Source organism: Gopherus flavomarginatus, chromosome 7 (genome assembly GCF_025201925.1).
Source record: "Gopherus flavomarginatus isolate rGopFla2 chromosome 7, rGopFla2.mat.asm, whole genome shotgun sequence".
Lineage (NCBI taxonomy): Eukaryota > Metazoa > Chordata > Testudines > Testudinidae > Gopherus > Gopherus flavomarginatus.
The window spans coordinates 106490234-106516149 of record NC_066623.1 but is presented as its reverse complement, the minus strand read 5'-3'; the positions used below and the strand labels follow the sequence as shown (position 1 = coordinate 106516149).

Sequence of the window (25916 nt, the reverse complement as noted above, 5' to 3'; positions counted from 1 at the left end):
ACCCTAGGGCACAATTCACCTATTGAAGGGTGGATGCAAGGTGTACATTTAAGTTAGGACTGTCAATTAATCGCAGTTAACTCACGCGATTAACTCAAAAAAATTAATTATGATTAAAAAAAATAAATATGATTAATCACAATTTTAATCACACTGTTAGTAGAATACCAATTGAAATGTTTTGGATGTTTTCTACATTTTCATATATATTGTATTCTGTGTTATAACTGAAATCAATGTATATTATTTTTTATTATTTTTACAGTGCAAATATTTGTAGACAAAAGAGTATTTTTCAATTCACCTCATACAAGTACTGTAGTGCAATCTCTTTGTCATGAAAGTGCAACTTACAAATGTAGATTTTTGTTTTATTACATAACTGCACTCAAAAACAAGAATGTAAAACTTCAGACCCTACAAGTCCACTCGGTCCTACTTCTTCTTCTTTGTCTTAGAAATTGGCTAAATAAGTTTGTTTACATTTGCAGGAGATAATGCTGCCCTCTTCTTCTTTACAATGTCATCAGAAAGTGCACTTGCATGTGTCATAACCTAGTCCCAGATTTAGACCTTAGCGTCCAAAATATGGGGGTTAGCATGAAAACCTCCAAGCTTAGTTACCAGCTTGGACTTGGTAAAGCTGCCACCACCCAAAAAATTAGTGTTTTGGGGCACTCTGGTCCCCCCAAAAACCTTCCCTGGGGACCCCAAGACCCAAATCCCTTGAGTCTCACAACAAAGGGAAATAAACCTTTTCCCTTCCCCCCTCCAGGTGTTCCTGGAGAGAACACAGAAGCAAGCTCCGTGAATCTAAACAGAGGGATTCCACCCTCTCTATTTCCAGTCCTGGAAACAGAAGTACTTCCCTCTTCACCCAGAGGGTATGCAAAGTCAGGCTAGTAAATCTAACACACACAGATTTCCCCCTGACTTCTTCCTCCCACCAATTCCCTGGTGAGTACAGACTCAATTCCCTGGAGTCCCCCACTAAAGAAAAACTCCAACAGGTCTTAAAAAGAAAGCTTTATATAAAAAGAAAGAAAAAGTACATAAAAATGGTCTCTCTGTATTAAGGTGACAAATACAGGGTCAATTGCTTAAAAGAAATATGAATAAACAGCCTTATTCAAAAAGAATACAATTCAAAGCACTCCAGCAACTACACGCATGTAACTACAAAAAAACAAACCTATCTTTTTGTACTTACAACTGGGATACAGAAGATTAGAAAGCAGGAAATAGAAAAATCCTTCCCATAGCCGAGAGGGACAGATACAAGACAAAGGACTCAGACACAAACTTCCCTCCACCCAGATTTGAAAAAGTCTTGTTTCCTGATTGGTCCTCTGGTCAGGTGTTTCAGGTTACTTCTTTCCAGGTGAAAGAGACATTAACCCTTAGCTATCTGTTTATGACAGCATGGCACTTTTGTAGCCGACGTTGCAAGGTATTTACATGCCAGATATGCTCAACATTTGTATGCCCCTTCGTGCTTCGGTCCCCATTTCATAGGACTTGTTTCTTTACTGATGATGCTTGTTTAAAAAAAATTGCGGTAATTAAATTTGTGACTGAACTCTTTGGGGAGAATTGTGTGTCTCCTGCCCTGTTTTATCTTCATTCTGCCATATATTTCATGATACAGCAGTCTTGGATGAAGACCCCACACATGTTGTTCATTCTAAGAACACTTTCACTGCAGATTTGACAAAACGCAAAGAGGGTACCAATGTGAGATTTCTAAAGATAGCTACAACACTCGACCCAAGGTTTAAGAATCTGAAGTGCCTTCCACAATCTGAGAGGGACGAGGTGTGGCGCATGCTTTCAGAAGTCTTAAAAGAGCAACACTCCGATGCGGAAACTACAGAACCTGAACTACCAAAAAAGAAAATCAGGTTTCTGCTGGTGGCATCTGATTCAGATAATGAATATGAACATGTGTCAGTCTGCACTGCTTTGGATTGTTATCGAGTGGAACCTGTCATCATACACACATCTCCTGGAATGATGGTTGAAGCATGAAGGGACGTATCAATCTTCAGTACATTTGGCACATGAATATCTTGCGACACCGGCTACAACAGTGCCATGAGAACACCTGTTCTTACTTTCAGGTCACATTGTAATCAAGAAGCGGGCAGCATTCTCTTGCAAATGTAAATAATTTTGTTTGTCTGAGTGGTTGGCTGAACAAGAAGTAGGACTGAGTGGACTTGCAGGCTCTAAAATTTTACATTGTTTTATTTTTGAATGCAGGATTTTTTACATAATTTTACATTTGTACCTTCAACTTTCAGGATAAAGAGAGAGCACTGCTGTACTTGTATTAGGTGAATTGAAAAATAGTGTGTTTTTGTTTTTTTACAGTGCAAATACTTGTAATAAAAATAAATATAAAATGAACACTGGGCACTTTGTACTCTGTTGTAATTGAAATCAATATATTTCAAAACGTAGAAAACATCCAGTAATGTTTAAATAAATGGTACTCTATTATTGTCTAGCAGTGTGATCAATCACAATTAATTGCAATAATTTGTTTAATCACGTGATTAATCGCAATTTAAGTTTTTTAATCACTTGACAATCCTAATTTAAATATCCTCCTAATTGTTAATTTAATGAAGAGTCTGAAAATAATTATTCACTAATTTTGTCTGTCTTCAGGTTAGCCAGTAATGTACCAGTTCTTACGAATAGCTACTGTAACTGAACCCTGAAATGGCAGTTGCCTCTTCATTTTAGTTTCAGCGATTGTAGGTTCTGTCCCCAAAGCCTTTTCCTTCTGTTGGTGAATTGTGGTTTTACTGCTTTGTTATAGATGTGAAGACTTTTTTTTTTGTTATCGACTTTTTGGTATGGATTTATGGCAAATAGGAATGGTCTGAAGAAATTAAAAATTACCATTATTTTGGGTTACAGAACAATTGAAGCTACAATATCATGTTGTCTGGTTAAAAATAGGTAACCTCTTAAACAAACAAGTCTTGAGAACTCTTTTTGTCTCTTACCTTAGGGTCTATCTTTTTCTCTTTAGAGTTTCAGACTTAGGATATGTCTACACTGCTCATGTTACAGCGCGGCCGCAGCAGCACTGTGACATGGGCAGTGTAGACACGCTTTATTGCCAGGGGACAGGTCTCCCAATGATAATAAAAATAAATAAATAAAAACCAACCCTGAATGAAGAGTGGTAGCTTTATCGCTGGGAGCTGAGCCTAAAGGACTCAAGGTCCACTCTCAAGTTCTTGGGCCTTCACCCTCCCACCACCTCAGTGCAGGCACTTCTGGCTGCAGCCTCCCTCACAGTTCTACCAATTGCAGAACTGGCAGGACGCTCCTCAGAGAAGGAATGGGAGTGGCAGGAAAAGACCACACCTGTCTTCGGGCTGGGGCTAGCCATCTTCCAGCCCAAGCCACCTCCTGGTATTTCCTAATACCGAAAGCCAAGGGTGGGCTCAGGCCCATCCTCGACCTGTGAGAACGCAACAAGTTCGTGAAGAAGCTCAAGTTCTGCATGGTCTCTTTGGCCTCCATTATCCCCTTATTGGATCTAGGAGACTGGTATGCTTCCCTCCACTTGAGGGATGCGTACTCTCACATAGCAGTGATTCAGCCCCACAGAAAATACCTCAGGTTTGTGGTGAATAACCACTATTAATTCACAAAAGCAGCAAAGAATCCTGTGGCACCTTACAGACTAACAGAGGTTTTGGAGCATGAGCTTTCGTGGGTGAATACCCACTTCGTCAGATGCACCCACGAAAGCTCATGCTCCAAAACCTCTGTTAGTCTATAAGGTGCCACAGGATTCTTTGCTGCTTTTACAGATCCAGACTAACATGGCTACCCCTTTGATACTATTAATTCACAGACCGCCCTTTTGGCCTGTCAGCAGCGCCTTAAGTGTTCACCAAGTGCATGGCAGTTGTGGCCACGTTCCTGTGCAAGTGGCAGGTATGGGTGTTCCCATACCTCGATGACTGGCTGATCAAGGGCCGCTCCAGATCTCAAGTGGAGGCACAGGTCGGCTTCATAAGAATGACATTCAGCGAACTGGGTATCCTTCTAAATGAGGGGAAGTCAACACTTTTCCCTGTTCAGAGGATAGAGTTTATAGGGGCAGAACTGGACTCACCACAAGCCAGGGCATACTTCCAAGAAGCAAGGTTTCGGTCCCTGGACAACATCCAGATCTCAGGCAGTTCCCCACCACTACAGCAAGGAATTGCCTGAAGCTCTGGGACACATGGCAGCTTGTACCTAGGTAGTAAAGCAGGCCAGACTCAGACTTCGACCACTTCAGTCGTGGCTAGCATCAGTGTATTGGCCAGTCCAGGACAGTTTGGACAGGATTGTAATCCTGACTTGCCCAGTACTCGACTCTCTCCTGTGGTGGCTTGACCCACGGGTAGTATGTGCAGGGGTCCCCTTCACCAGTCCTCAGCCGTCCCTCTCGTTAGTGACAGACACGTCAGACTTGGGCTGGGGGGCACATTTGGGAGAACCACGTGTGGTGCACCTGGCCTGGCATGCCAGACTTTCAGAGCCCACCTAGCAAGGAGTTAATTATCAGTCATGATAGACAACACCATGGCAATGTTTTATATCAAGAAGCAGGGGTGAATGCTCCTCTCCCATGCCAGGAAGCTCTTGTGCTGTGGGATTTCTGTGTAGAGCACTCAATACACCTACAAGCATTATACCTCCCTGGAGTACAGAACGAATTGGCGGACCATCTTGGCAGGTCATTTCACAGCCACGAGTAGTCCCTTTGCCCGGATGTAATAAACTCAATCTTCCATCAGTGGGGCTTTCCCCAGATAGAGCTGTTTGCTACGTGACGCAACAGGAAGTGTCAGCAGTTCTGCTCCTTCCTGAGTCACAGCCCGGGCTCCATCGTGGACATGTTCCTCCTCCCATGGGGAGGCCATCTCTTATACGCGTTCCCGCTTGTGTGTCTCATTCACAAGGTGCTCCTCAGGCTTTGGAGGGAGCGAACTTTGGTGATATTGAAAGCTCCTGTCTTTCCCTGCTAGCACTGGTACACGTGACTCCTGGAAATGTCCGTGGAAGCCCCAGTTACCTTGCTGCTCTTCCTGGATTTAATAATGGAGGATCATGTTTGTCTCCAACATCTGAACCTTGAGTCGCTCCACTTCACAGTGTGGAAGCTCCGTGGCTGAACCCAGTGGAGCTTTCTTGCTCTGATCAAGTTAGACAAGTTCTCCTTGGCAGCAGGAAACCCTCTATGAAAACTACCTACTTTGCCAAGTGGAAGAGATTTTCAGTTTGATCGGCGCAGCACCATTCGTCTCCAGCGCTCGCCTTGGTGCCACTAATACTGGACTATCTCCTCTACCTGAAGCAACAGGAACTGTCTGGCAGCCAAGTGCACCCCTATTGATGACATCTCTGCCTTCCATCCAGGCGCAGAGGGACACTTGGTCTTTGCCAACCTGTTGGTCAGCTGTTTCTTTAAAGATCTCAGCAGGCTATACCTGCAGGTCTGACAGCCTGTCTCAGCTTGGGACCTCAATTTGGTCCTATCCAGGCTTACGGGGCTGCGTTTTGAGCCCTTGGCAACATGCTGCCTGCTCTGTCTCTCTTACAAGGTGGTGTTTCTGGTAATGATACCCTTGGCTAGGAGGGTATCTGAGCTCAGGGCCTAACATCAGAGCTCCCTTACACCTGTATTCTATAAGGACAAGGTTCAGCTCAGGCTCCACCTGGCTTTTCTTCCGAAGGCTGTCTCCCGATTTCACATGAACCAGAACATCTTCCTCCCGGTATTCTACCCTAAGTCGCACTCTAGTGCCAGGGAACAAAGGCTTCACTCATTGGATGTCTGCAGAGTGCTAGCCTTCTACATCAAGAGAACAAAACTGTTCCGAAGGTCCATCCAGTTATTTGTGGCAGTGGCGGATAGACTGAAAGATCTTCCTGTCTCCTCTCAACATATCTCATCATGGATCGCATCATGAATTCAGGAGTGCTACAACTTGGCAAAGGTGCCCACTCCTTCGATCACTGTGCACTCCACCGGGGCTCAGGGCTCAAGCCTCTTCGGCGGCATTCCTGGCACAGGTTCCCACCCAGGAAATTTGCAGAGCAATGTGGTCCTCCATATACACTTTCACCATGCACTATTCGATTACTTAGCAAGCCAGAGACCATGTGGCCTTTGGAAGAGCGGTGCTCCAATCAGTGTACGACTCTGGTCCCTCCTCCTGAACTTGGGCTTATGAGTCACCTGATTGTAATTGACATGAACAAGCACTTGAAGAAAAAATGGTTACTAACCTTCTCGTAACTATTGTTCTTCGAGATGTGTTTGTTTATTCCATACCCACCCTCCTTACCCCTCTGTCGGAGTAGCCGGCAGGAAGGAACTGAGGGGGTGGTGCGTTGGCAGGGCCCTATATTGGGTTCCATGAAGGTGTGACTTCAGGGGGCGCCCAGGCCAACCCTCTGGACGCTGCTAAGGGAAAAATCGGAGTCTTGCGAGCCGCAAATGACTCTTTAATGTGTCTCCTGCTGCTCTTTGCAGCATGTAGTATTAAAACACTGTGTGATTTAGTTATTAACCAATTGTAGTTGATAAAATATTTTTATTACAAATATTTGCACAGTAAAAAATGAAAGTCGAAGCATGAAGGGGCATACGAATGTTTAGCATATCTGACAAAACTAGCTTGCTATGTCAGCTACTACAGTGTCATGCAAATGCCTGCTCTCACTTTCAGGTGACATTGTAAATAAGAAGAGGGCAACATTAATTCCCATAAATGTAAACAAACTTGTTTGTCTTAATGCTTGGCAGAACAAGAAGTAGGATTGGGTGGATTTATAGGCTCTAAAGCTTTATATTGTTTTTGAGTGTAGTTTTATATAAAAAGAAAATTAAAAAAAATTACATTTGTAAGTTGCACTTTCACGATAGAGATTGCACTATAGTACTTGTATGAGGTGAATTGAAAAATACTATATTTTTTACAGTGCAGTATTTGTAATGAAAAATATAAGCACAGTACACTTTGTATTCTGTGTTGTATTTGAAGTCAGTATTTGAAAATATAGAAAAACGTACAAAAATATTTATAATAAATTTAAATTGGTATTCTACTGAGATAAAAAATAGTCACAATTAATCTCAGTTTTAAATCTAGTTAATTTTATTTTGTGTTAATCACTTGAGTTAAGTGCAATTAATTGACAGCCCTAATGAATATATAGTACTATAAGTGAGGAGTTACTGTATTCAAAAGAGCCACAGGAGTATGATTCATTGAAACAAAGGGACAACTTTAGTAAATGTAAAATTGTTACGTTGCTGATCAGTTAGGGAACATGCTCGTTTAAAGTTGCACAATGCTCCCTTATCATGTTGTTTGGCAGCTGCCTGCTTTGTTCTCCGCTTGCAGAAAGAGCAGCCTTTTTCAGCTGGCTGGTGGGGGTTTGGAACCAGGGTGGACCCGCAGCCCCACTATCCGCTCTCCACTCCCCTAAGTTCCCTGAGCAGCAGCTACCCATCAGGCTATTAATTGCCGGACAGTTGAGCTGTTCCTGCCCCGACTGCCCTGAGAAATATTCCACCCTCTAACTCCACCACCTCAGCTAAGCTTCACAATCATCATTGCTGTATACAGTATTAAATTGTTTAAAACTTATACTGTGTATCCATACATATAATAGTTTTTTGTCTGGTGAAAATTTTTTTCTTTGAACTTAACCCTCCCTGCCCCCCCCTTTACATTAATTTTTATGGGGAAATTGGATTCGCTTAACATCGTTTCACTTAAAGTCGCATTTTTCAGGAACATAACTACAGCGTTAAGTGAGGAGTTACTGTAATGTGATCGCTAATTTGAGTCCTGAACCACTGAGGTCTGAATATCACTGCGTTAAGCTATTGTCTTACAAGCTTTCTTGCATTATAGCTGTAATTTATACCTATATCTTACTTTATACCTGTGCTTTACCTGGAGCCAATCCCTATAGCCGTAGGCTACATAACAAGGCCCTTTCAGGTTAAAATTTTCAGTATCACATATTGCAGTCAATGTCTTGTTAGCTGAACATTAAGACCGAGGAATTACTGTAGATGGTGGATGTATAGTGCTTGGATAGCTCTCACCTGATCATGTTGCTGGTTTAAGTCTTAATTTGACTTTCTGTTGTCCGGTACAAATAATACACACTTTTTCATACATGTCTACACATACAGAAGCTAACATATTTTGTTTAATCCTTTGGGTGTTTAAAACTTGTTGTGTTCTAGTCCAATATGTAATAAGGGTGCAACTTGGTGCTATAATTCTTGTTTTAGCTACGTTATTAAAAATTTTTATTTTGTTTTCACAGAAGATTGACAATCTCAAAGAAACAACTAATGTAAGTTGTTAACTTTTGCATCTATTATATGTAGACTTTACAGCGAAAAATATTGTATTTCATCCTGTTTAAATCTTTAAAGTTCTAAAAAGTATGACAGCAAAAAAGGAATTTGCTGCTTTACAGCTGTGCAGGAACCAGATTTTTTGTTTCATGGGGAGTTGCACAGTTTTGAAACCTTACATTCCATTTCAGAATGGAAGAAAAAATTTTAAACATTTCCCGAAAACAAACATTTTGAAAATTTTTGTTTCAGTACATTTAAAAACTTTCGGATTTTGACATTGATATTTTTATAGTAAAACGAAAAAGAAAATACCACTTTGAAACAGAAAGTTGAAACGGCCTATTAAAAAAAGGTTGAATTGAAAGAACAGTGTTTTCCAATGGAAGAACATTCCATTAGAAAATGTTTGACTGGCACCAGTTTTTTGTTAGCAAGTGTTTCTGTCTTTTTCCTAAAAAGAGCCAGTAAGAGTGTGTCTGTATAACTTTCATGCCATTGAGAACCCACTTCTCCAGATCTTCTTTCTTGGGCTTTTTCATGTGGTCATCCTGTGGTTTTCCTCAAACCTTGCTGATACTTCATTCAGAGATAGAATCATAGAATATCAGGGTTGGAAGGGACCTCAGGAGATCATCTAGTCCAACCCCCTGCTCAAAGCAGGACCAATCCCCAGACAGATTTTTGCCCCAGATCCCTAAGTGGCCCCCTCAAGGATTGAACTCACAACCCTGGCTTTAGCAGGCCAATGCTCAAACCACTAAGCTATCCCTCCCCCTTACCATTGTTAAGTTTTCCTTCTTCCTGTTCTGTTGTTGTTTTCTGTGGGTCTGTCCTTACTATCTCTCCAGTTTTCCTCTTGCACTTACCCCAGGTAAACTCAACTATTCATAGTGATCTCTCATTGTGACGCTTCTGACACTCAAATGTACATGTCTGTTCCTAACCTCTTCCCACTTTCTCTGGGTATCTCTTCCTGCTTGTCTCCTTATCAATATTCCCACCCTCTCTGATGGTCAAGCTGTGGGGTTATCTTTAATTTCCTCCCTTTCCACTTCTCATATCATATCCAGGCTTTGACCAAATCTTGTTTCTGTTTCTAAAATCTGTCCATCCCCCTAACCCCCATCCCTGCTGTTGAATCGCTGGTTCATCCCTTCCCCAGTCTCGCTGACTCTTCTGGGTTCAGTATACCCAAAGTTCAGCAGTTAAAATTGTGTTCTGCTCCCTCCCCATATCCCCTTTAAGATCATGGCAAAATCCCCCCTCCACAGATCCATTCACTGGCTTATAAGTAAAGATGATGTTCGAACTTTAATACTGCACACTCTCTCTCATCACTCCCCACTGCCAACCTTTACTGTTCCCCACCTCCTTGCTCCGTTGATCATCTCCTCCTCCGTCTCACCTTCCTGCCATTTGAACATGCTGCTCCCTTCAATAGAGACAACAGCCCTGTTCTGTGTGAAAAAACGTATCACAGTCCTTCAAACCCACTTCTTTCACCTTTCTTTCCACCTTTGACTCCCTCTCTGGTACAGTCTGCTCCTCTCCTGTTCCTCTCTCTCAGAATTTCTGTAAAAATATCAGAACTTGAATGATTTGCTCATTATCTAGAACTTGCTCCACCTTTCTCTTTTCCCTCCCCTCACCCTCTTAAATTATGGAGACAAAAAAGATTAAGGTAAATTATGGCTTTGGAGTAGGGGATATCTTGGTGGTGGTGGTTTGTTTTTTAACTGCATTGGTACGATATTTACATAGAAGCTTATTCTTAAATTGTTTCTCTTGAAAGTTTTAAAGTGGTTTCCCTTCCCTCTTGCTCCAGTATTGTTTATATGTTGCTTGTATGGTTTCTTTTAACATGCCGTATTGACACTTCTTTGCATGCTCTTTTGTAAATAGGAAGAGGAGAACAATAGATTGTGGCTCTACCAACCATGAGTGGCCCTTCTTAACTCCTTAGCCAAAATCTTTTAGTTAATGTTAATAATGATCAATATGTTTTTGATGATAATTTGTATTTTACAGCATTTGTGAGAGAAAGATGCTAAATGTTTTATTTCCTCCTTCTAGAGTATGGTAGAATCAATAAAACACTGCATTGTGTTGCTGCAGATTGCTAAAGTAAGTATACTGCTATCTGTTCTGAACTTCAAACTGTAAGGTACTCTCACAATTGTGAAAACTTACATTCTCTTTTTTACGTTTGCTTAAAATATAAGTCAACATTCTTTTGAAACAATTCTGGTTATATTTTAAAATGTGCTTGTGATGAATTGGTTCATGGTGCTGTCCGATTTTAACTTTTGTTACTGTATTACAGAGTTCTGTAGGAAATAAATGTGTGTGCAGTTCATACTCAAAACCAGACATTACTCTAGCCTTTGTGCTTTTTGACAATAAATCATACTTAGAAAATTATAAACTGTTACTTGTTTTGAAGCTTTTAGATGTAACAGTTTCATTTCATAATAACTTGCAAATGTTCTTAGCTTTGTGGGTAAAGATTATTATGTTGTAAGAAGAAAGCACTTCCTAAGTGTGCACTTTTAAGGTTCCTTGAGTAGATAAAGTAAGAAAAGTCACCCTTATGTTATGTCATAAAGTTTGCTTCCTGTTTCTAAGTTGATTCTCAGGATGCATTAATAAAAGTAATAATGACAATGTAGCCAGCAGATCAAAGAGGTACAACTAAGATGATCTTGTGGTGAGTTCAGATTTTCATGTCTGGTAAGAAGCAGGATGGCAGCAATGATGTTTTTTTACTTGTCTGCCAGTGTTAGCTTATTCTCTGTCCCTGATGAAGAACCTGATGGTTTATCTACTCAGAGTAACCCGCTATAAATTATGAAATCAATAGCTAGAGTGTTATACCACAATAATTGTAAAACTACCAGCATTTCTTCCAATAGGAACAGAGTGTAGTGACTTGCTGCAGCCCCAGGTCACTGACTGTCACTAATGTTGCTTTGAACCTGCTTCGGAGTTACATGTAACCTGGGATACTCTTTCTTTGTCCTCCATACTTGCCTTAGGGTACAAGTGAACAGGACACCTCCTCCCAACCTATTAATTTCTTGAAAGGATATTTGCAGATAGTTTAGGCCCAAAATATAGGTTTTACAAAATCCAACCTTTTTTTAAATGCCTCTCAACTTCTATATTAAAAGTATTACAGTGAAGAGGGCTTTCAGTTTGGCTAATGCAATGTTGTTAGCCATGCAGGGAGACCCAGAAAGTGAAATTAGCAATAAAAATAAATGAAACTGACCACTCTACTTTGCACTTCAGAGAGGTTGAACAAGAATGAAAACAGCATATTTGATGCAAGGGAAAATCAAATTGTATTTTTAAAACTCCCTTTTAATATCTAAATTTTGATTCAACAAGGTTCTTACAAGACCTTAATGTTTTAACACAGATAAGGAATTTAAAAATGTTTTGTTTTCCAACCTGACATTGGGCCTTTTTGAAATAGAAAATTATATTACTGTATATGAAAATAAAATACAGGAAATGCACTTTGGCTTTTCCACACCACTTTGGAAAGTGTTTGGTATGCCTCTTAAATTCTGTTTGAGTATTTAAAGTGTAATTTCTTAAAGTTGTAGTTTTTTGGGACTTACTTGCTCTGTTTAGGTTATATTAATTACAACGCTGTCCAGTTTACTGTCTTACTTGCTGCTGGCATATAATATACAGGCCCCTATTCTGCAAAGACTTGAGCATGTGCATAAGTATTTGCAGGACTGAGGCCATGGCAACCTAAGCACACCAACTTGTAATGGGGCTCTTGAATACTTTAAAGAAAGCATCAGCTGTATTCTAGACCAAAATTATTTTTAAAAAGTTTTCAAAGATACTGCTCCCTCTGGGCTTAATCCTGTAGTGCCAAGTACATCCTGTGATGTGTTGATGCCATTGGGAATTGGGAGCACTTGGAACCTCGGAGGATCAGATCCCTCTGTATTTAGGGTCAGTTCAGGATTTATGTGAAATTCAGTATGCTCAATCGTCATCAAACCTAACGTTTTTTCCCCAGATCATTTTCAAGGATAATATATGAACAGCTTTGATTTCTGTCCTAGAGGAGATAAAGCGAGAATGTCCTTAATTGCTAACCAGACAGATTACAGTCAAACTAATTTTAGGAAAACTCTTAAATTGGGGTGGGGGGAGAGATTGCATTAGCTGCCATGTTTATATGGAATTTTTAAAAGTTACAAAATAGATCAAATTTGTTATGTCACTTTTGTGTATTTAGAAACATTGTTACAGTTCAAATTGGATTTATAGTTATTGTCTCAAAGGCCATGTAAAATTTGTTCCGTGTAAACCTGGAGTTAGAAAAGCCTATTCCTTGGGGGTTTTATTTGTAGATTAAATTTAGTCCAAATCTTGACTTCCCTGTTTCCTTATGAAGAAATGTAAGCTTTTAGTGTTAAGGTGTCTGTTGGAGAAACAGTGTTCCATGTCCCCTTCTGGTCTTAAGTTTCAAAACTAAATACTGTGTGCTAAAATTGTTAAAGCATAATTTAAGGTAGTTTGCTATTGTCCCATAGGTTCAGTACATACAAAATTTTGTACCTGGTTTTTATGCCTATGTAGCTGTACCATTGCTGCCAACGGTGTAAGGTCTAATTTAGATCATGCACAGGCATATTTAGCAAAATGTTATCTAATCCTGTTCAGAGTTAGCTGATGTGGTGACGAACATGAAAGCCTGGCTTACACTATCATTTTCACTGTAAATAGCATAAGTGCAGCTTCACTGTAGCTGCTAAAATAGGCAATGTTTCCTAATGCAGATTCTCCCTAGGAGGCATTGAAACACAATCATCTTCGAAGTCTGTCACAACTGACTGAATTGGCTTTTTGTCCCTGTTAAATATAAAATTTCCAGATCTCTCTCATGACCAGGGTGAGTTATGAGGAAGGAGGACAAAGATGGCCTATAATCTTCAACTGATACTGATAAAAACAGTTGTTCTAGTAAGTGGTTTCTTGGCACTGGAAAAGCCTGAAGTAGTAGCACCATCATCATGATTGGGGCTCTGTTGTTCTAAGTGCTGTGCAGGTATAGAATTCAACACAGTTTGTGCCCCAATGAGCTTAGTATTTGCCTTTACTGAATTGGACCAGTCTTCCCTCCAGTCCTTCCTTTAGCACTAATAACTAGATGGTGCTCACTTTAAAAAATAAAAATAAAGGGGGAGGGAGTTACTGTAGATTTTGCATTTTATCTGCATGTACTCTTTTTTTTACACTCACATGACTTTTGTAAATAATTCAGAGGTAAGTATTGTTTTAATGTTTGTTTTTATGCACAAACTGGGAAAAGTTAATTGAACATAGAGAAAATATCCTATTCCCTACAAGTCCTCCTTCACCATCTTAAATGCCCTTCACATGTACATATAGTTTGTGGCTGCACAGTACTTCTGAATCCTTTGGAAAGCTACATGGATCTTCTCTTGAATTGGTTTAATTTCTGATGCAAACGTTAGCAATGAGTCCTGTTCATAGCACTGGGATTTTTGTACAACTCTGTCAATTGCATTGTATATTGAGGCTAGGTCCATTAATGACTATTAACAAAGATGGTCAGGGACACGACCTCATCCTTTCGGTGTCCCAAAACCTCTACCTGCCAGAAGATGGGACTGGATGACAGGGTATGGATCACTCAATAATTGCCCTTCTCTATGCATTCCCTCTGAAGCATCTGGCACTGGCTGCTGTTGAGAGACAGGTTACTGAACGAGATGGAGCATTGGTTTGACCATGTGTGGCCATTCTTATGTTCTTATCCTTTACTTAAAGCCAGTTTATGGCTGTGTGTCTGAACTGGTAGCCCTGTAACTGCTTATTGATGTCACTATTATGCTTCCATTTAGTTCTCTACTCCATAAACATTTGAGATTCCAGCATTATTCTCTTTCCAAATGCACAGAGGCAAAATCTGGCTAATTTCTTTTTGTAGATTCATAGGCCAAGGCCAGAAAGGAGTCCTGTTATATTCTCTGACCTTCTCTATAGCACAGGCCATAGAATTTCCCTCAAAATAGTTCCTAGAGCAGATCTTTTAGAAAAATTCCGATCTTGATTTAGAAATTGCCAGTGATGGAGAATCTATCATAACCCCCTGTAAATTGTTCCAGTGGTTAATTACTCTTACCCTAAAAAAAAAAAAAAAAAGTTTTATAATATAGACTCTTAGGCAAAAAGTTTCAACTGCGCAAGTAAGGGAAGCCATGCTAAAAGCCTGCTGGCAACAACTATGATGTATTGTATTGTAGTTGTAATAGCTAAGATTTTCAAATGCTTTGAAGTCCTAATTTCAAAAGTCTCACTTCAGGTTTTTAAAAACAGGTTGAACCATCCCTAAGAGAAACATACAATATGTATAATTGTCACAATACATAACTGATTAACTATAAAAGATTGCTATGTTAATATTTTTAACATTTTTCCTTAAGGACCAAAGTAATGAGGAGAAGCACGCAGATGGACTTATAGTAAGTTTAAATCTAATCTGTTATCTCCCTTTATTTCTGCAGAACATGTGAACAGAGACCTGAATTTCCACTCATTTACAACAAACTTCCTTCTTTCTCTTATTCGCTGCTTCAATTGTCTTGTTTTTTTATCTGTTGAAACTTTAGCTTCTGCAGCTGGCCATCCATCATTACCATTAGGGAAAATATTTTCCCTAAGGTTTTCTGCTTATCTCTTTAAGTGACCATGTTGTGAATGTATCCTTGTTTATTTAAACTTAATTAAACAAATTAAAATCTGCATGTGAACTAGATGTAAGAGGAAATGGTTGGGATAGAAATAAGTCTATTATGTTGAATCTGACATATTGTAAAATAGAGTACATTTTGTTGCCCACATGCTATAAGTGGGGTGGTGTTTTCGATATGGTATTTTCCATCTGACACACAAATGAAAAAAAGATTCTGTTAAGTCTGTTTTAGCCATCTCATTTTTAATATAACTTCTGTCATTTATCTTTGTTTTCAGTCCTTCATGACTTCTATTTCTATTTCCTCTTTCTGTGTTTGTCATTGTTTGAGTATGAATCACATCTGCTGGTTGCTCTAGAACTTCATTTTCTAAAAACTGGATGTTCTTTTTGTTTCAATCGACAATGTAAAATCTGATCCCTTAGTCTGTTCCTTCTATGGATTGTACTCTTGATTATAATGTATATTTCTGTTCAACATGTAAAAATTAAGTGCACAAGTTTGAGGCATCATGACAAAAGTTATGCTTCCAAGCAATAGGAATATTGCTGAACAGCATAATTGAATAAGAAAAGTTTAACATACCAGTCATAAGTAAGTAGCAAAGTATACATCATTTCACTCCACCTAGAGCCCCTCCCTTCAGCCATCCCCAGAAGCCTTATCAAATTGTAGTGTGTCCTGAAGGCTTAAAAACTCAGGCTATTGAAGCCAAAGTGAGAAGTGAATTCCAGAGCCAAGGGATCCTCACAAAGAACACCCCATCTGCCATGGCATGACATGGTATGGGGAGAGGCAATCTCTCAAGTAAACGTCAACACAAGCTGTCGACCATATGCAGTTTTATATTTTTCTTTTTCTAAATGTCGCACTTTCAAAAACTGTAGAGATCGACCCTTGTCAACATGCTTGAGATCTGGAAATGTGTTTATATAAGAGCTCATCAGAACTTTGAACCTTTTTTGGGAACTTAATCTCATGACAATAAAGAGCAGAAGCAGTCCAACAAAATGGGTTATTCTAATTGTGAAAGTAAATGTTTATCATTTAGATCTAGATCTGAAGGTGAAATTACTTTCTCCTTTAAACTTTGAGAATTTAATGCTAGCAAAAGGTGCCGAATTGATTGCATAGGAGCTTTAGGCTCCCCTCTACAGGTCAGGTATAAAGCAAAGCGGGCTTGCTCACACTCTCCCCTCCAATGTGGAGAGACTTTCTCTGGGGGTGAGAGGGTAGACCAGCTTTTATGCCCACTCAGTTTTTTGTGCATCTGAGGGTGCTAAAAGGGTGTTAGTTATATAATGTTTTTTTTACATGGATAAGTGTCTATTTGAACTTTGAAGTGAGAGTGTAAATGCAGGATTTGTTTAATGCTTGTTGTAAATATGGCATAAAATTAAATATATACATATATGTAGGAAATTATCTTTCCTATCTCCATGGGAGGGATATTGCTCTAAATGTAGCAGAACAGTTCTGTGTGGGATGAAGGAGAGAGGACATATAGCAATATTGTATAGCAGCACTCTCTGCAGTACTTGGGAGGATTTGGAGATGTGGACAGGGTTTGTAAGCATTTCCACTGGCTAAAATCCCCAACATAGGTATAGTGTTGAGGCATCAACAACTTGTTTATAGACTGAGGATGTAGTAATAGCTGTGTCATGATTTGTGGCTGTCCACGTTGACATAGTGGATTGTTTCTAAAATGCCACCATAATTATGCTGTAGCACAAATTCCACATCTGGTACGAAACCGGTTCAGAAAGCTCCATTGCCTTCGCAGTAAATCAAACCCGGGTTGACGTTGAGTGAGGTCTGAGACAAGATAATTATTCATCACTTTCTTTGCGGACGGTGAAGTTGACCACATGTCCTCTACCGTAAATCCCTCACCTGGTAAATTTATCCACTACGGGCAATGTGGGGGCCGACGACCATGTAGTTGATTAAGCAAGTATTTAATTAATGGCAAATGTGGCATATCATGCAGTTTTGTCATGAGCTTTGCTGCGCTTTCCTCTCTGCGATCACTGGGCGGAGCAATATTGCAGTCAGCTAGTAACCATGGCAGAGGAGTAGATTTAAGTGTGCCTGAAATAACACACGTGGTAGAATTCAGTAGTATGTTGATTATCTTTGATGGAGACCAACATAAGATCTCAGACTTCTAAACAACTATGTGAAACAGTAGAAATTCAGGATGAGTAACTCAAATTAAGTTAAAAATCCCTACTTATAGGCTAAATGCAGTTTTCTGTTCAGAACATTCTGTGGTAAAGATACTTCTGATTGTATATTATTCACATATTTTAAAGAAATATATTACTGATAATACTTCTGCATTTGATCATATGTGCAATTGGTGTGACCTGTTGAAGAGGAACTTTCAGCCTGATGTAATTTCAAAAATCTATTTAACCCCACATAAATGGCTTCAGTAATGGGTATTCCACCAAAACCTAACACAAGCTACTGTCAGTGCACTTTATCATTCATTTTGAAAGCTTCTATCTTCTGCCTAGTTATGGAAGCTTTTTAGCAATATCTACATAAGGCATTGTCTCATGAACACTAAGACTTTCATTAAGAACAACTTTTATGTTATAGTGGCACAGTAGTACCTTTTTTGCTCAGATTAAGGCTTTCTGTTGCAAACCTTGGTTACTGAGCTTTAATATCTTACCTGTTTAAAAACAGATGGGGCTGGCATGTGACCCAAATTGTCAGCCTATATGGAAATTTTGTGTTTTTAATATAAAAATTCCAATGCAGTGGGCCATGTTTGTTGCTGAGCTGTCAAATACTCAGTTCTGTGATACGGTTTCTTGAGGGAGAGCAGAATAATGAAAATTTACAGGTGTGCAATCCTGGACATAGTTAATTTGCTACTTGGGGTGGAGAGCCTTTGTGACAGTCTAAATATTCACTTTAAAAAAAATTGCTACTGATAATGTTCAGTAGTTCTTTCATAGTTAGGAAACACACTGGAGGTATGGGTTAAGTTTTCTACTTTAGTGCTACAGCTTCTTAAAGGTTCTAACATGAGGTCTGAATTTAGATTTAGCTTGTTGAAAGGGGAGAAATATGTTTTATTGATGCTACCGGTTTCCATATAGAAATTGGAAAGTAAGTTGAATGAGAGGAAGAGGAAAGATTTTAAAAAAATGTTGAAAACTAGATGTTTGCTTTTTCTTCTCCGACATTACAGCCAAATGCATTGCCAGTGAACTCCTATGTACACAGAGGGTATGTCTATGCCGTGGGGCTGTTTACACATCTGGTCTTGAGGTTGAACTTAGGCTCTAGGACCTTGCGAGGTGGAAGGGTCCCAGACCTGCTGCCCAAGCTAGAATGTCTATATGCAGTTAATTAGCACAGGCCAGTTGTGGGTGTCTAATTGCAGAGTAAACGTACCCAGAAGGTCTGTGTTATTAATTTTTAAAACTGTTCAAGGAATAATAGTTCTGTATCCCCTAATGCAAAGAGGGAACTGAGTCTAAACAAAAGTAGTAATGGATTCTTAACTATCACATAATAACTGGTCCTGTGTTACATCAGCACTAGCTGTAGAGAAGCAATTTCTCAGAACCGTAAGAAGCTACAGATTTCTCAGCATTGAAGCTGCTCTCCCCCTTTTAATCTGAGCCAGTCAAATAACTGAATATGAATAACTTTGCTATCTTCAGTAGTCCACTGCCACCTAGCATAACTAATACTCATTGAACTCTTTTACCGCTAGGTAAGGAAAACAGAAGAGGGAGAGGCTTTTACTACATTTAGCCTGCATCAAAACATGAAGGTCCCTAAATATAAAGTGGAGTGAAGTAATAGGCTTAAGTAATGAGCATAGGCAGTACACCTCTACCGCGATATAACTCGGTCCTCTGGAGGCAAAATATCTTACCACGCTATAGATGAGACCACATTATATCAAACTTGCTTTGGCCCCCCCCGCTTCTTGTCTCCTGACCACCCCTCCAGAGACCGTCTGTCCCTAATCACCCCCAGAATCCCATCCCCTACCCAACATACTCGCCCCCTGACAGGAACTCACCGGCAGCGGTGGGAAGCAGAGCAGCCCAGCCCCAGCCTGCTCCACTCCAACTCCCAGCCGTGGTGCTCCGCTTCCTGCTGCGGGTGAGTGCGGGGAGATTGAGGAAAGGATGCCCCCCGTACTCACTGGTGGCAGGAAGCAGAGCGCCGCAGCTGGGAGCTGGCGGAGTGGAGCGGGCTGGGGCCGGGCTTCTCCGCTTCTGCTGCTCTTGTGTGCGGGGAGGTTGGGGAAAGGATTTTGACTCTACTGAGTTCTCAAGCAGCATTTTTTTCTTTTTGTATCTCTAAATTTCAGTTGTTGTTGATAGAAATATTTTTTCATGGGTTTATGTGTGTACAGTGAGATTGATGTTTACCAATATTTACCAATAAAAAGCCAATCCTTCCAAGCCTAAATATAGCAGTCCAAGACATTTGCATGTAAAGAGGCAGGGAATCATAGGTATATTATATAACAAAATATTAGAACAGTGAAGTGAGGAACAATCATACAAGTTGTTTGGCTCAAAGGCCCTTGCATTGTATATTTCTAAGATGCTTGTTCTGCTAGGACCTGATCCAGTATCTACTGAAGTCAATAGATTCCCATTGACTTTAATGGAAGATGAGTTGGGTTCAGAGTGCCTGTGTTGAGATGAACACTGTAAATCCATGAAAAATGCCTTTTGTCAAAGGTATGCCGAATAATGTGGTGATTTTACAGTGTTATGTAGTTCCTTAGTGCAGTTTGGACAGTGTTTTATTTTCTAAATGATAGTTTACATAGCTGATGGTCTTGTTGAAAAATTAGGCTCCCTTCCTCCTCTGTGCACACAATGGCCATTAATGGGAGTTGCAGGGAATTGTAGAAACTAAAGCTGGGAAACTAGTTTTCTTTACAGGAGAATTCAGGTTTACATCAAGTTGAGTTTAGTATATTCTAATTAAGTATTCTTTATAAAAAGTATTGCAAAATAATTCATGTCTTCAACTGTTAATTTGTATGTCAAGTCTCTCTCAGGACTTTGCTGTCTTGCATTCAGGCATCTTCATACATGGAACACGTTTTACTGTATTTAAAAAAAAAAAAAGCTTTAATTTATTTCTTTTTCTCAGAGTACTATTAACCCTGTTGATGCAGTATATCAGCCTAGTCCTTTGGAACCTACAGTGATCACTACAATGCCCACCCAGACTGTCTTACCTCCAGGTACAGTACACAGGCAGATGGTTCAGTAAAAATATTTGTGTGGTTTTTACATTTAGCTGGTTTAAGCTACTGTCTTGTACTTTGTAGCATATTTGCTATGAATGAATGAAAACTGTATATAATTGCAGAAAGGATGAAGGCTTATTCTTTAATGAGTTCTGTCATCAGCATATATCTTCAGGCTTGTGAACTGGATTATGTAGTCCATGTAACTATGGCACTTTATGACTCTCTAATAAAAATGAGTATTTTGGTTGCCTTTTTCACTGATCTGCATCTTTGGCTTTGTTCATTTTGGTTCCAAAAAAAAAAAAAGGGTCATTAGAGACTACACATCTCAATTTTTAAAAAGTTTGCAGGGAACACTTTGCTATTGATTAGAGAGTTAACTTCCTTCTGTATATTCCTTTCTTCTTTACTCCTTTTCCCTATGGCAGTCCTCTTACTATGTCCCCTATTTGGATATGTTGTATTGCAGGAACAATACAATATGAAAATATATAAACCAGTAATTATAAAGGGTTTTTTCCTTCGGCTGGGGGGAAGTAAGACTTTTCAACCAGCTTCACGGATTAATAAATAGAAAAGATGAACAGCAAAGAAGGAAATAATCATATATTTCTCTTTGAAGAATGGCAACAATTGTCTAAATCATGGCTATCAAAGGTATTGTGAAACTACTAGGGGTTTCCTTCCATACCGGAGCAGGGATCTGCTGCTTATATGTGTCTGTTTTCTTTTTATATATTGAAATACCTTCCAGAGCCTGCTCAGTCATTGAAATCAGAGCAGCGACCTTCATCCTTGGCAGTTGGGCCTGTAGTAACATCACTAGGAAACCATCAGATTCCAACACCAAATAGTACAGGTATAGTTCTGGTGACTCTCTTTCATGTTAAAGTATTAATTTTTTTACGTGTAAACTGAATTTTGTAGAATTTATGTTTGATGTTGTCTTTAGATAGAAAGTTACATTATATAATGTAAGTATAAAAGAAAAGCCATTTCTAGCTACATTTTCCCTTATCTTGAACTTTCACCTTAGCTACCATTTTAATGCTGCTGATATTCAATTGGACATAATTTTTTTAAATTACCTGTGCTAGTCCTACCCAAGTAAACTACTAGGATTATTTAAAATAAATGTATCTAAGTGTCACTTAAGCAAGAGGAGCCCATTCAGCACATGACCATAGACTAAATTTGCTTGTATTGCTCCTAATACCATACTTTATAGTCAACTCGAATCCCATATTTCCTGCACATGCAGATTTATCTCTGTAGTGATTGCCTGGCTGTCACTTACCTTGGCTCTACTGAAATCCTCAACCATGCTTTCATCTCCCATCCTTCCTTTTCTCTGGCCCCTAAAGTTCTCTTTTCCCCCTAACCCCCAATTTTAACGTTTCCGTAATCCTACTGCCCTGGCTACCTTTTCACATATATAAAGGATTATGTTCAAATCACTCTCAGCTTTAAATTGCTCTGCGAGATCAACATTCATTTCAGGATGTGTTTAAAATCAATTTTGCTCCACTCTGTTTGAGGAACCGTACCTCTACATACTTCCTCCCTTTGCTTATCTCTATTCCTTCCATGTTCTTGCTGCAGCTGGTATGAGATTTTTGTTGTTTCAGCCATCAGAGACAGCCCCTCTGTCTTTATGCCTCATGAACTCCTCCATCTCCTCTTATGTCGGAGGACGGCAAATAGGGCTTGTACCTTTTTAAATAATAACGAAGTATTAACTGCATAATTGTTTAATCCTGTAAACTGTTTTGAGATAATGTATGTATATAAAAGATAAATTTGCAGAATTAAAGTGTTAATTGTATGAAAGATATCAAAAATATTAAATTGATTTAGATAGGTACAAGGTTTTTCTTGAGCATTGTAGCTTTCTAGCTGCTAAAATGTAACATTCATAATTATCAAAATGCTGGAGTTTTAACTATTTAAGTTGTCCTTTACAATTTTTAATTATTTATTAAACAGAGCTTTAGAATTCATATTTTCTCTATTTTCATAGCCAATACAGTACTAATGGTCCAGCACTACAATATCTGATAGAACTTCAACAGTGAGCATTAGTTTATATCTTAAGTATTTAGTGTGTTTTTTGGGTTTTTTTTTACAAATATAATAATATAGTTTTGCCTCAAACATAGCTTTGGAGTGTCTCATTTACTACTGTTGTTGTTTGCCTGGTCTTCAGATTAGTGAAGTGTAGTCTAGTTGTTTTGCACTCAGAACCTAACTAGCCTTTTGGTTAGAACTGCTTCTGTATTGGGCATCTGACCCCTTCCTGTACAAAACATATCAACTCTGAATTACTACAGTGAGACTTAAGACATTCATCTACCATTTAAGACACACAGGAAAATATGGCACATCTGTGGTAGTCAAAAAATAGTTTTCAGACAAGTAATGTATTTCTGCTCAGTAAATAGTGCTGCCTTAATTAACAGTTGTGCTTCATTACTTTATTTTAGACCTTCGATGTAACTCAGTAGGCAGGAATCTCTAGAATTTTGCAGCACTGATATTGTGAGCCCAAGAACCTAAAACCACCTATTCTGTGTGTTTTTGAAGGATTGAAAGCAGGGTCAGAACCACAGTCAACTAGCACTTAAAAATACAGCCTAATTCACATTTATTATAATAACAATCAAAACAGCTGGTCATAAGGGTTTTTAAAAATTGCACTAGTGTTTCCTTTTTAGTTCAAAAAAGGAATTATGGTCTTGTAAGAATTAGGCTTTTAAATTTGGGGTAGTGGTATGTGGTTAGGTGAATTTCCATGCTATCACTGACTTCATGGGGAAGTGGAACTTTTTTATTTTTAGAGGTTTAAAAGCTGACTAATATGCAGTCCTCTCCCCCCCTCCTCTTTTCCCTCTCTTGTCCCCCTTGTACTTCTCCCTTTTCTCTCTAACATGACCCCCCAAAGTGGGAAGAACATAGAAATTGCCTTGTTGGATCAGACATGAGGCCTGTCTAGACTCTTAATAGTGGCCAGCACCATTTGCTTCAGAGGAAGGTACTTGAACCCAGCAGCAGGCAGATCCGTCTCGCACATTAGGTCTCAGCCTGATCCCCAGTAGAGAGAGGCTTAAACACTGAAATATGAGGTTTGATATTTCCCCTTGACAAACTTTTTGTTGTTGTGAATTATTCTTTATCAATACAAATATACAATTTCTATTTTAATCTTAAATTCTTGGTCTCAGATACTTAATGTGGCAGTGAGTTCCACAGTTTTGTGTGTTTATATAAAAAGTATTTTTACTGGTTTTGAATTTTCCACCTTTTTAATTTAAGTGAGTGCCTCTTGTTATGAGACAGAGGGAACAAAGTTAGGTATCTGCCGTCTATAAACTCTTATGTCCCCTCTTATTCATCTCTTTTATAATGTAAACAATCCCAATCTTTTCAATCTTCCTTCATATGAGAGTTTTTCCGGGCCCTTGATCATTCTCATTGCCATTCTCTGAAATCGTTTTCCTTTTGAAATATCCTTTTTCAGATGAAATAGTATTTCAGATGCGGTTGAACTGTTGAAGTATATTATTATATTCTCTATATTATTCATGATCTCATTCCTTATGCAAGCTGTAGTGTATTGTTGCTGTTTTGACCACAACTATGCATTGAGTAGCAGTCTTTACTGAGCTATCTACACTGACTCTTGGGTCCTCCTCTTGATATGATATATTTACCTGATGAATTTAGAACCTTCTGAGGTGTACAAGTAGTTTTAAATTTTTCCCTCCAGTGTGTATTGCTTTCATTTGTTGACACTGAATTTCATTTGTCATTGTGTTGCCCATTCACTCTGTGTCTTGAAGTTCCTCACAGACTTCATTGGTCCTGACTACTCAGAGTAACTGTCATCTGCAAATGTTACTTTCTCACTACTCTCCTCTCTCCCCAGATCATTAATAAATACGTTAAACAGCCCTGAACTGACAACAGAACCTTGAGGCAACTGATGTAACATTTTGCCCTGGTCAGAACTGAATATTTAATCCTTCTTTTTTTCTATCTTCTAGCCAGTTTTTGATCCATGAGAGTATGCCTTTTACCCCATGACTGCTTACCGTCCTTAGTAGCCTGTTGTGAGATAAAGGTCAAAGGTTTTTGAGAAGTCTTAAATAAATTATATGCTCTCATTCTCTTTTATCCACTACTTTACTGAGATGTTCCAAAAGTTTTAAGAAATTAGTGAGACACTGTTTTCATTCTGGTTAGACTCTGTTATGATCTTCCAGGTGTACAATTGTTCTGTTTTTAATAATCACTTAAATCAGTATGCCAGGTGCAAATGTAAGGCTTGCTGATCTGTACTTCCCTTGATCTCACCTCAGAGCCTTTTTTAAATATTAGGTGTACATCTTTTGCTAACCTCCAGTCTTCTGAAACAGTGGCATATGTTTGATAGCTCAGCCATTTCACAGTTAAGGGAAGGAGATGGAACTGGATCTGACCTCTTCTGGAAGCCAGTACCGTCTCGATCAAATGGTCAGTATAGAGTCCCTGGCATCCAGCTGGAGCACTCTAGAAAGCATTGATAGATCAGGAGGTCAGCATGCCCCCTTGCAGAATTGAATATTTAGACCATATATATATATATATATAAGGTATATAAGGGACCTAGGCCAACCATCTCTCACTTCATTACAGCCACACTTTTTCTGAGGGCATATCTACACTACAAACTTCTTGCTGACACAAATTATGTTGTTATATAGCTGCTGCAGTTAGTATATCACTTGTGCACGTGCATACTTGACCCTGTGCATCAGCACTGCAGGTACTTGCCAAAAATGCTTGTTTTGATGCACAGGGTTGTGCACCGTAGGTAGGTAGCCCATTGTGCAACTCACCACTATCCAGCACACTGTCGTTTGGCAAGTTTTGAGTTACATGGGTGACTGAGACTGCGGGGTTAAGTTCCAATCATGCAGCTTTCTTCACCCCATAATATTATGTCTATCCCATATTTTGCATACCTATTTTAAAAATCGCATGAACCCGCATGGGACTTCTCACTGTCTGCCATCTCTCAAAGAAACGTGGAGCCTGTGCAGCTCTACAGTATTGTCAAGAACATTGCAAGCACAGGATACATGATCCTCTGGTATTTTCAGAGCTGCAATAACTGTCATGTGGAGCAGGGCGGTTTCTGGAGATCAGATTGCTGTGGGAAATAGCGAGAACCAATTCAAGATGATGGTGGTGTTCATGGAGCAACTGCAGATGGTGGAGTTCTGCTTCTGGACCTAAGAAATGAGCACTGACTGGTGGAGTCGCACTGTGATTCACACTTGGGATGACCAGCAGTAGGTGCAGAACTTTCAGATGCACGAGGCCCCATTCTTGGATCTGTGTACCAAGCTCACTCCAGCGCAGGGACACCAGAATGAGAGCTGCAGTGACAGTGGCGAAGCAAGTAGCAATTGCACTGTGGAAACTTGGAACGCTGGGTTGCTACCAGTCAGTGGGAAACCATTTT

The 25916-nt window shown here is 39.4% G+C and overlaps 1 protein-coding gene across 7 annotated transcripts in view; it reads left to right on the top strand.

The window, feature by feature from the left end:
• The window catches only part of OSBPL9 (oxysterol binding protein like 9), a 127424-nt gene that overhangs the window by 81765 nt on the left and 19743 nt on the right, over positions 1–25916 (top strand). For 6 of the 7 annotated variants that reach the window (XM_050961664.1, XM_050961667.1, XM_050961666.1 and 3 more), the window contains 5 exons: positions 8371–8400; positions 10481–10531; positions 14887–14925; positions 20308–20401; positions 21165–21269. In XM_050961664.1, the coding sequence (XP_050817621.1) occupies positions 8371–8400; positions 10481–10531; positions 14887–14925; positions 20308–20401; positions 21165–21269 (319 nt within the window). The remainder of the gene's footprint in view (positions 1–8370; positions 8401–10480; positions 10532–14886; positions 14926–20307; positions 20402–21164; positions 21270–25916) is intronic. The other variant, XM_050961665.1, reaches the window with a different exon arrangement.